The sequence below is a fragment of the Girardinichthys multiradiatus genome, chromosome 4, assembly GCF_021462225.1.
Source record: "Girardinichthys multiradiatus isolate DD_20200921_A chromosome 4, DD_fGirMul_XY1, whole genome shotgun sequence".
Lineage (NCBI taxonomy): Eukaryota > Metazoa > Chordata > Actinopteri > Cyprinodontiformes > Goodeidae > Girardinichthys > Girardinichthys multiradiatus.
Genome location: NC_061797.1, coordinates 15,961,010 through 15,973,375, shown reverse-complemented (window position 1 = coordinate 15,973,375; position 12,366 = coordinate 15,961,010). Strand labels below are relative to the sequence as shown.

The window sequence follows — 12,366 nt, the reverse complement described above, 5'->3', positions numbered from 1 at the left end:
TTTTTTGTATTGCCAGCCGGGGTGATGTTGTTACTGATGATGCAACAAAACAGCAAAAATGACTATAGTGTCATTCTTAGCAAAGGAGCTCACATCTACTCTATACTGTACTCAGAAGATTACATGCTCCACTTATATCCCACTGCATTTAAATCAGCTGAACCTAAATGGCTAAATGAGTCATGTTTGTTGAGGTAATATGGCTTTCTGCCGCTGTACATGATTTAGTTTTAATAAGCCGTGCTGCTGGTGCTGTTTCATACACTGTACTCCACTTTGCTCTGACAGCCAAGTGTCTTGACCCCTGGTGTCATATGTTTCACTGTGCAGCACAGAACCTACTTTACATTGACCTCGATGCTATAGATGGATAAATAACCACTAGTGGATGTATAAAATCATCCTAGTTTGTGAATATAGGATCTATTAATGATGTGTTGGGAATCACCATTCTGTACATTAACTCTTTGGTCAAAAAGAAACTGTGCATAATAATTAAGGTAAATTGTCTGAATTTGTACTGCACTTTTCTAGTAATTTTGACAACTCACAGCGCCTTACACAAGAGCCACATTCACCCAGTCACACTCATATTCATGCACCTACACAAAGATCATTAGATAACTTGGGGTTAAGTGCATTAGACAGGGGCACATCAACATGTGACAGAACAAAGCTGGAATTAAACCTACAACTTTCGGATTACCAGACAACTCTTCTTCCCACTAAGCAGGCCAAAAAATAGATACTATAAAAAAATCAAATAAACAAAAAGGGTATTTGTATTTTAACTTTGCTTTTGGAAGGGCAGAATTCCAGCAATAATTTGTTTCTGATCACATTAAAAACAAAGCAGGAGATCATTTTAGATTACAAAGGACAAGCCAGCAGCACACATTATAACAGCAACAGAATTAATATCAATGATATACTAATCCAGTCATATACAGACTCTTTATTTCTATTCATTAAAAATATAAAAAATATCAAAACTGAAAACTGCACTTTTTTTGGTCCATAAATGCATCATCAAATATTGTGATCTTTAAAACACCATCTTTTTAAAAATTTTTTATTTTGCATAAATCCGATCAATTTTAGGGATATATGCATTGATCCACTCATTGTGATGCTCTTGTAAACACTTCATTTTCTGTTGGAGTCCTAAACTTCTGCTTCTAAATGCAATAGTTCTTAGAGGGAAAATCTGAATAATTCAGAATCCTTTTAGGACCTTAAAAATCAAAATGGTGGATCTTTTTAAACTGGTGTAAAAGTGTCAAAGCATGACATTGACAGCCCTGTCCGTCTTTGTCTTTGTCTTCGTTGTGTGTGCTCGTCTGAGCCAGTCTGTGTTCCCGGTGGTGCCAGCAGCAGTTCCACTGATGGCTTTGATTGTGGGCGAACATATGGCCGTCTCGCCAACTGTAACTGAAATATATCATACAAGCTTGAACCTCCCCATCAACCAACCCCGGCTCAGATTGACTTGATTACCTCATGTAGGAGAAGTGCCTAACTGTGAATAAACAAAAAATGTATTTTGGAAATTGCGAAAAAAACATTAAATGAGACTTTTAAAAAAATACTTTTTCATTAAATCTAAAGGGTAGTCCTCTTTATATTCAACACCAACCCCTGAAAAAAAGTGTAAAAAGCCTTAAAATGTTTTAGCTTAGATTGCAGTAGCATAATCTCACATTCACAAAATAGAAAAATCCAACCATTCATTTTTCAGCGGGGATGAAATCCTACATTATGAAATATTTGTCATCTATAACATTTCGCAGAGAAAGGGATCTTTGACCATTGCTCTTTACATAATCTCTTTCTAGATCCAGTCACATCCAATTTTCTGTTTTCTGACAGAGGCCACAAAGGTTTTGCCTTCAAATGGGCACTCAATGCAAATGTATCATGGTCTCTAAATGCCGTTTTGAAATCTGTACCAGGATCTTCTCATATAAGATTATAAAACCTACAAAATAGGAAAGGTTAAAGAGTGTTTTTGCAATTTAATACCCAATTATTTGCTAACTTGCAGGAATTTTGCATGCCTGACTCAGCTGAACAGGATAGATTCATAACATCAGTAGCCTTTGCAATAATCTATCTAACCCAACAATTAATTTCTTACTCAAACCAGAGTCACATCTGAGTCTAGACAATATGAAGCAGAGTCTCTTAAGTCAACAAGATGTCGGTGAGTGAGTGTTACACAAAGCCACTTTAGATTTAACAGCTCCAGACAAAATGAGTCTCGTAAACAAAGAAAACGACAGTTCGATTAACTTGAGATCTCAGACTATTTTCTGCATTGCAGCATCACCCTTTTTGATCTGACTGAAGCAGCGTAGACAGACATAATCAAGAATGGTTTCTGTTAAATGGCTTTATGGTCAATGAACCGGAGTTTTACATCAAGTTTCTTCTAGTTTATAAGATGAAAATTGTCATTCCCAATCCAATATTGTGAGAATGATAGCAGCACAATATGAGGTTCATGATGTAAAATGGGATTCTGCAATCTGACCTGCTTAGCAACTTTTAAACATGGTATGTTATAGTGATAGTAAGAAGGTTAGGGTGATTTAGAGCAACAAAATGAGCCTTCAGATCTAAAAATGAATAAAAAGCCTAAAATTATAGATTGTGAAGATGCCTGAATAGCAAAGGTTACATGCAACAAAAAAGTCTGCTTTTAAAAGGATTACTTCTGCCTGAAAAGAGCTTTTCTGAACTTTTCTTAGAAGCAAAGGGCTGAAATGCCAACCAAACTGATGTTAAGGAAGAAAAATAACAGCTTTCTCTTGATTGCATAAAACAACAAACCAACAAGTATACTTACCCTGTTGCTTTATTAAGCTCCTCCAGCTGACTGTTTTTACGTTTTCATTGGTACTGAAATCTATGTCAAAACTATGGATTATGTGTTAAATAGGACATCACTTTAGAATTGTGTTTTTTTCTAGTGTGTGATTTAAAGTGTTCTTCTGTTATCAGCAGTTAAAAATTAAAACATTTCTTATTAAAAAAAACTGCAGTTCAACAAGGCCCTTCTCTTCAGTGTATGAGCAGTACAGCTATACCTTTATGTGGTTCGACTGGCAACACAACCCTGCTAAAACACTGGCTTCACATCCTGGCTTAAAGATTTAATGCAGGCAAAATGATTTGCAAAAATGGATCTAATCTTTACTTCTTCTGTGTGGAAATAGCTCTGCACTCTGAGTGTTTGCCATGAAATAGCTGCAAACCTTCAAAAGACTTCAAAAAATTTTTCATTTCATAGAATGACAAAATGAAGACAACCCAATCAATATCCAGCCTTTGTTGGCAAATGACAGACAAGTAATAAGAGTGTCTGTTACCTGGGACAAGGGAATTACAATGAAAGAGCCCCCGCCGGCACTTTCAGTGACCACGCCCAGAAACTTGGAGTTGACGGCACAGAAGTGGTTGTCATGGACGTTCTTGGTGATGGGGATGCCGTCAAAGCAGTGCTCCCGGTTGGCTACTTTGCCGTATACATTTCGAAACTTGGAGCTTCGGTAGGTTGGACGCCATGACATCTAGAAGGGAAGGAGAAATGACAAAGATGAATACTTAAATTTTCGTCAGAGCATGTGTGAAATGCTGATGAGCACTGGGAACATTTTGTAGAGCAACACGGAGGAAATGTTTATATATTTTCTTAAGTGTAAAAACAGTCCAAAATCAAAAGACAATCAGTTTGGAGTTTTACTGAAGTAAGCATGGAGCCAAAGCTACCATGTTTTAGAGCAAATGAATGTGTTAGAATGGTGCAGTTAAAGTCCAGACCCAAATCTAATTGAGAATCCATGACAAGACTTGAACATTGACGGTCACAGATGCTCTCCATCCAATCTGACCGTGAACAAGCTTATGCATTTTGTGATAAAGAATGGGCATAAAAGCGAGCCTCTAGCTGTGCAAAGCTGGTGGTAACATACCCAAAAAGACTTGGAGCTGTTATTGCAGCAAAAGGTGTTTCTAGAAACTATGGACTCTGAGGGTTGAATTAAAATGCACTCTATGCTCAGGTTTTTATTTAGTAAAAATGTTCTTAAAAACATTTGACTTTTCTGCTACTGAAACATTAATGCTCTACTTTGTGTTGACCTATCATATAAAACCCCGATAAAATATATAAAGGTTGGCGGAAATTCAAAATTGTGAAAAGTTCAAGCAATTTTGCAAATATATGTCTCTATTCAAGTTAATTAAAAGGGTGTACTATTTTTGTTACTCTAAAAAGTCAGTGGAAACCCACCTGGACAGATATGCAAAAGTAAATAAAAATAAATCAGCTTGAATTACTACAGGTTTTGTACATATTAAGAGGTTCTGAGTATTATTTACTCCTGAGTTATAAAGAAATAGAATTGATCATTTCTACAGTTGCATTCACATCCTCCAAACTCACTGGCACAGGGTGGGCCGGCCCATCTGTGCAGTCATGATAGCAGTCACACATACAGTGCTGGGAAATTATCCAAACTTCTGATGGGTGTGTGACTCTTGAAGGGTAAAAACAGCAATGACAATGTTTTATGTATGTGTTTAATGCACTGGAAAGGAAATTAAGTAATAATGACCATCAATCCAAATAAATATATCACAGAAAAATCAAGCTCAAAAAAGCTCAAATCAGTTCCAACCTGCACAACAGACTACATTGTGTTGTTGTATACCTTCATGTAGTACATGCACAAAAGAAAAGCAGCCATCGTTTACCGCTTGCACATAACAAAAGAGAATTGGTTTTATTCGATTAATGAGGAAATTTGGTTTGGTTACCACATAATGGACCGGTGGAGCTCTTGATGTTTGGAATTAGCTGGTTCAGCTGCAGGACATTGATGCCCAATGACTTTTAAACCTTCTGCTCAGAAACTGGGTGGACGTCTTGCTGATCCATTTTATCAAATTTCGATAAATTTTCTGAAATGTGAGCACATTTTCTGCAACACTATATCGGTTTGTGATGGGAACTGCAGGGAGAGGATTTATTGCTCTTGTCAGATAAGTGGCAGCGATGCCGGATGAGATCAGGCGATCCTCTATTCAACATTGTTCTTCAGATGAGGAGGTTAGCTGCTGGTGGTGGGAGTGGTGTATGCATGCAAATAGAACCATCCTCTAACCATGCTTCTGTTGTCTTCCAAGTCTCAAAGCAGAAAGAAAAATTGGCCTCCAGCTGACAGCACAAGAGAGTGCGACCACATTGCTTTACCTTCAACCAAATCAGTGGGATAAATGGAAACATCAAGTATTTTCAATTTACAATTCTTGATTAGTCATGCTAAACAATGCTGTATGATGCAAAACCCTTGAGTGATTCCTGTTTTTATTTACACTTTCCTTCCAAGGTGCCAACCTCAACTATAACCATTTAAAATACTCTTGATCAGTGGTTCTCCAGGCTTTGTAAAGGCCTTCCAAAGATTTATTATTAAACTTTGTTTATTTTTTCTCATTTTCAGTTGCGTACCCGATTGTTCCTTTAACAGAATAGTTTGTTATTTGGGGGGTTCTGTTGGGAGGTTTAAGGATTCAGTGTTTTACTTGCAGCTGATAACCACCCTTTTCACTTTGATGAACACTAGATTTGTCTTCTAAGCAAAAAACAAAAATTAAATAGTTGTTTAAGTGAATGTTATTTTATACATTTTATATAACTTTTGCTAGATATTTACTAAGACTGGAAATGCAAAACAGATTGTATTTTGCAATGTGCTTCACAAGGAAATATGTTTTAGTGTTTTTACAAAACGGTTCTATCATAAACCTGCAAAGATGCCTTTGGTCATTTAAAAAACATCAATTAAGCTTGAACAAGTTTGGATTTAAAAAATCAGGCCGGAAAAACTGAACCAATGGAGGCGTGGGGTGGAACTTAGCAGGGTCAATATAAATTATTATGCATAAAATGAGTGACTCATGAGACTCAATGAGACTACCATGGTCTTTGCCAAATAACTTTTCAGCCAATAACAATGCATCAGAAAAAACACTGTAAAGTTTATAAAACATATAAAAATGAACTGTGGTGACATGTTTGAAATTATTTTTTCTAAACACGGGATCAATTACTTTGCTCTTGGTTCCGTTCTGAGTAGCTGTTTGCTGACAAACCTATCTCTGATCCATCAAAGTGAATATACAAAGAGCCTTATCTACAGTAGATAAGATAAAGACTATTAAGATTTTAACAGAACCCCACTTCAAAAATCTGAACCATCCCTTTAGTTTTGATCTTTGAATCTTTTAGACACAAAAAGATTCCTAATGTCTACACATAACAAGAAACTTCCAACCAATTGGATGTTTATGGAGCTATTTTTCATTAGGAGCCTGTCACAGTTTGATCCCATTTTATTTGTTGAATCTATAGAACATTTCCAAAGCCAATAGTCAGACAGGAAATAGTATTGGCACCAATATCATGAGTCCCAAAGTCTGACAAGTCTGCTGTAAATTTGTCAGCTAAATTATGATGCAGGGGAGGCTGCATTTTTTTTTCCAGTTTCTTGAAGACAAGACTCTCTAATACTGATTACACTTGGGACAATAAGTTATTATGACCAGACACAAGGACTTGACAGAAAATAGGTTAAAAAGCAGGCAAACTCTATAGAAAAACTCTGAAAGACCTTTAGAAAAACCTGGAGAACTATCTCATTGGAAACTAGGGTTTACAGAAATTAAGGGTGGCTTAAAACTATTGCAAGGTGGTGTATAACTAATAATTAGTATGCTACCAGTTAGAAAATACAGAATCTCCAATGTCAGTTTAGTTTTTATTGTTAAACTTTAAGCACTTTTAATCTTTTGTCATTTTGTTGTTTACCTTCTAAGCACATCTTGCCTTCATCACATTCAGATATATATGATCTGATTTGGACCAAGGTTTGTATGAGCAGCATAATGGCAGCTTATATAAAGAATTAATGAAGAACAGAAAAACAGCAGAAAGTGGCCTGAGGGACAGTTAGAGGAGACGGACAGAGCAGACTCGCCTGCTTTGAGCTCTCTTTCACAAGGATGCTCATTCATTGGTCACTGGATTCTGGCACACAGGGTACTTCTGTCTGAGTGTGTCTTTCCTATTTCACGAGGACTTGCGGCACAGCAGCACAAAAACAGATCATGAGCAATGGCATGCAACGCACAAAAACACAGACAATATGAATCTGCATCAATCACATCACAAGACTTCTGTCTTGTGAGCTTCTTGCTCAGCCCGAGGCCTTCTAAACTCTGCTGTTAGTTCCCACTTTTGAATATTTTCTCAACAGGCTGGATTTCACAACCTATTGGGTTTTAAAAGAAAATCTCTTCACATTTGACAGGCATCACATAACTAAAGAGAACTCTAAAGCTTCTGAAAGTACCACCTTACCTTTCCCTTGTCCTGACTGACACTTCAGTCCCTGCAGCCTTGTCCAACTGCAAACATCCACCCTTCTTTCTAAATGAGCTGCTCGGATTGCCTCTCTTCCTTCCTTCCTTCCCTTGCAAATGTGTGCAGACGGCCTATGTCTGCCTCATACTCTCTCATGTTTTTCACCCCCCTCTTCTATAAACTCTTCCCACCCTCTTCTCCTCCTACTAGTGTCGATAGCTGCAGGGCAAGCACCCCTCCTTCTTGCTCTCACCCCTCTCTCCCATCTTGCCACTCAGTCAGCCCTGTGCATCTCAGCCTCCACAGCAGCTCAGTCTCAAGCATGCAGCAGCAGCAGCAGCAGCAGCTCTGTAGTAGTAGCCATTCAGCCTCTCGCCCCACCAATCCTGCCGCTTCTTGTATGAAATCACATTGGTGAGAACTACAGAGCAAAATGCAAGATAATAACATTTTTCACTACAGAAACAAATCAGAAAACTAACCACTGTTGACTCCTAAAGAATGAAGATAGCAATAGCAACTGGTTGTAGAAAAACACGTTTTAATTTTGTGATGTACAGTACAATGTAAAGGTTTTAACCCAGCCCCTATTTAATGTATTTTGCATTCAAGCAGTCAGGCTCTCTTATTTTACTTTAAACTGGTCTTGATCCTTCAGGCTTTCTAGAAATGTTTAAAGCTTTATTTATATTTGAACTTTGGCTGAGTTTGTAAACATGACAGCAAACTGTACAATTTGTGCCTAAAATCAAAAAAGGGAAGGAATAAAATTATAGTGTGAGGATCGTATTCTGATTTTCTAAGATTTCTCCTTAAAAATAAGAAACAGAAAAAAAGAATCCAGCAAAAGTCTGACAGGAATTGGGAGATGCATTACCCTTTGGGTTACCATTTACTTTCATTTACAAGGGTTACAGCTAGTTTTGGTCCTGAAATGTTAGGTTTATGTCTGCCAAACTAGATTTTTCATTGATGCAGCAAGACAAATGGGAAAAAATAAACTCCAGCTCAAAACAAGTTCTTTCACAGGTCAGAGTCAAGCATCTCAACAAATAAAAAATATTAATCTGAAACATGTTTACTGACAAAGCAGGCAACGTCTTAAGATACTTTGAAAGAACTGAAGATAATGTCTAGCCTTTTATACACTGTTGATATTGGGCTGGAAAGTCAGCCTGTCAACTATACCCGTCTTCTCATTACCGCTGGTCTAAACGAGTATTTTATATCAAGATATATACTACCCAGCAGTTTTCAGTTTCTCGGGGCCTCCAATTGTTTGTAAAGGAATAAATGTTGACAGATGAGTCCTAAATAATACATTTTTTTCAGTTATGTGGGAAACATTGTAACACTCATTTATGAAATTCATAAAGAAATTTGAAACAAAGACTTAAAACATTTCATTGTGACCCAACATTCAGAGTGAGATGCATCTCCACTGTAGTATATTAAAAAACATGTATCATGTTTAAAAACCGGGGTTTATAGCATGAATGTAACAAATTATAAACTCAGTTCTTATAATAATGCAAACTATGTTTTTATGGGCTTTATAAATGATATAATATAATTATATAATGAGAAAATTATATAATAGGTAAATAAACATGCCATTTGCTGCTTGAGGCTTTATTAAAATTAATAAGCGCATGTAACTTTGTGCTGGTGCAAACAAATCAGGGTTTACCTGAAAAGGTGACTTTAAGGGGAAAAATGATTCAATTTGAACATTTTTAAAAAGTAGGTCCTTGATATGAATAATTATTTATCTACCTCTTTCCAAAACTAAAGCAAAGTAACGTGAGCATCATAAATATGTTCTGAAAAAACTCAAATTTAAAAAGTGAAGCTGGAGACAGCTGTGTGAATCACTGTCTGCTCTTTACAACATGGAACCTAAACTCTGCACTTTTACCACAAACACGCTTCTGAAAATGCCCCCTGGTCAGGTTGATATGCTGAGGCAGGTGTTGTAGTGAACTTTGCATCCCATGATGATTGTCTGTGTGTTTGAAATATGGATTTGGCCCAGGAGGCTTTTATATTGGTGTGTATTCATGTGTTGCACATATGTGGTGAGTTTCAGACCTGCATCCATGTGTTATCTGTTTGCACCAGTATACCAGATTGTTTATTGAGTGTTTTTATGTTTTGCTTTTAAACATCGCTGCTGCTGAAGCACTTTCATTGTCGAGCTTAAAGCTTTTAGATCTTTATTCTGATTTTCAAACAAATCCGGCTCTAGTTTTCTTGGTTAAAAAATAATAAAAAAAAAACATTTAATTTCTACAACCAGCATGAAGTTATTTTGATAACACTGCAGCAGTTTCTATATGGCTCTTACTTCCAACCATACTGGTTGTCCTTTGCACCAGCATGTACTTTATTAACAAACTATACCCAGTGAATGGTGCCATACTGACTCCTTATGAATTCTAAAAGGGCCATTCACACAGCACCAAATCAGCTGAAAGGATCCAGTTTTTATGATAAAAATGTCCTTAATGCTGGTGCCAAATAAGGAAGTCCAACCATCTGAGCTCACATTCAAGAGATACAAAAGGGAAATCTGCAGGGGACTTCATGTCTTGTCACTCAGACACAGTTAAAGCCTGTCATGCCAGCACGTCATGTTCTGTCCTTTGTTCTTCTTCCCTGGATTTGACACTTTTCAGTCAGTTCAATGACTTCCCGTTTCAGCGAGGAGGAAATTTGACAAAAAGCAGTGATATCCCATTGACTCATTTGGCCAAATTTTCACTCAGTGTAAAGTGAGCTCTCTGATTATTGACACAAACAGGAAGTACCACAGCTGAAAGTGCTACAATGTTTCTTACACTGCTATGGTGATGTCTGATGGGGTGTTTGCAGTTATAAAAGATCAATGAAACTAAAGGTGTCACGGTTCTGTCACGGTTTACTTGGAATTGGACCCCACATTGCAGACGAGCAGGCAGCGTGATGGTAAGTGAAAAAGATTTAATAACGAAAACTCACTCACTACAGGAGGCAGGAACAAAACAAACGGGCAGACAAGACAGGCATGGCATGATAAAAAAAATAAGACTTGAGCATGAGAGCTAGACATGAGCATGAGGGTGAAAGATGTTTCCGCGATGACTAACTGAACAGGTGTGTATAAATGGAGCATGGTACAGGTGGAGCAAGGAGAGAGATTAACTTGGACAGGTGAACCGAATAAACTTAATTGACAGAGAACACAACGTGACAGGAGCAAAACATGGCTTGAACAGAATGCAAATCCAAGGAAACAAACTAACAGAAATATAACTAGAAAAACATGAAACAAAAGCATAACCAGATCCGAAAACCAAACTTGACAAAAAATGAACAAGACGACAAAACAAAAGCATGACCAGGAAAATAACAGAAGCATGATTAAAAATCTAAGAAGAATAATAACAAAAGAACGAGTCAAAACCGTAACTGTGAAAAACATAAGAAGAAACCCGAAACCAAAAACCAAACAACCCTATGACAAAAGGTTAATACAACACCCTTTAATATCAGTTAAACATAGTGATAGCACTGCCGGTCCATTTGGTTGAACTTCACTACTTTTGTTTAAGTATAACAGTATGAGTCAAACAGAGTAAACTGAACCAGTAGACAAACTTTTCAGCTGGTGTTAAAATGCTCCCATGCCAAGGAGTCAACTAAGAATCTTTTAGCTTTCTATAAGTGCTTATTACTTTACATTTTTGCTGTGTTATTGTTCTTGATTAATAGCAAGATGTAGATCTTGAGTGAGAATCAGATTATATACGGTGGTCCTGATCTTCAAAGATCCAAAAAAAGGAGTGCTAAAAAAATTGCATGTGCAATAAGTGGGTGTGTTGCACGCAATCTACATTGATTGTGTGCGCAATGGATAACAGGTGTAACAGTGGTGCAGACCGTCCTATTTAAATTAGGAAATTGCATGTGCTACTGGTTGTCACCATGGAGATTGTCAGAGAGCAGGTAAAAGCCATGGAGTTGAAGGTAATAATAATAATAAAAAAAGTAAATCAAACATATATTAATAATACATTGCATTTATACCAGTATCTCAAAGTGCTACGAAAGAACAGTAAAAACATTTTAGAACATGAAAATACTAAAAGCTACAATTAAACCATGAAATATCAGTTACAAAATCTAAAAAGCTGACAGCCACTGTCAGACTTACATCCAAACACCAATCTAAACAGCTGTATTTACCCCCACTAACTAAGTTAACCCCCCCAATTCCCCTGGTGCTCGATCCGACAACTCCGTCAGCAAGTCGTCCCCCACTCTGTCTTTCAGCTTTCTTCTTGTGACAAGTGATTTGACTTGAGGGACAAGACTCACTTGACCCAAACATTGCAAACCAAGGTAGGCCCTGTTGTGACTATGAATCTGAAAATATTATTTAATATTTAATATTAATAATTAAATATTTTATCAAATAATATTTCGGTCTGTTAAGGGAATCAAACACACACCTTTAAAAATACCATCAATAAAAGGGTTAAAATGCATAAGCGCGGACGGCGTGTTATGATCAAGCTTTTGTGTTAAAAATCACCCTTCAAGTAAAGTTTGTCTTAACTTTAAAAACACACAAACACAGAACACAAAACTGAGCACGTGTGCTGCTGATAGCCTGCTAGGACCAAGATAGCTGAGTTCAACACAAACAAAACCAAACGTCATGAAATGAAAACGTTCAGATCATTTCATCCTAAATCTCTCTGCCCAAACCCTAACCTCGTTTGAAACGTGTTGAGGAGGAGTTGTCCGGGCAACGACGACGTTTGAAGAAACTCTGTGAACAAAGGGTTAGCTTCAGCTAACCTCCGTAGCTGTGGGTGAAAGATGGCTCCTCTATCCGCCAACCAACTGCACAGTTACTGTAACCACGGTGAAGTGGTCTCTGTTGTCCTCTT

The 12,366-nt window shown here is 37.2% G+C and overlaps 1 protein-coding gene across 3 annotated transcripts in view; it reads right to left on the bottom strand.

Moving 5' to 3' along the window:
• Positions 1–12,366, bottom strand: part of coro2ba (coronin, actin binding protein, 2Ba) — a 45,879-nt gene that overhangs the window by 13,816 nt on the left and 19,697 nt on the right. Inside the window, exons 1-3 of one of the 3 annotated variants that reach the window (XM_047363113.1) lie at positions 7,427–7,581; positions 7,044–7,144; positions 3,372–3,572 (exon numbers count right to left, since the gene is read on the bottom strand). In XM_047363113.1, coding sequence (XP_047219069.1) covers positions 3,372–3,572; positions 7,044–7,076 — 234 coding nt within the window. In that variant the 5' untranslated portion in view covers positions 7,077–7,144; positions 7,427–7,581. Of the gene's footprint in view, positions 1–3,371; positions 3,573–7,043; positions 7,145–7,426; positions 7,582–12,366 lie in introns of those variants that run through there. The other 2 variants (XM_047363115.1, XM_047363114.1) reach the window with 2 other exon arrangements.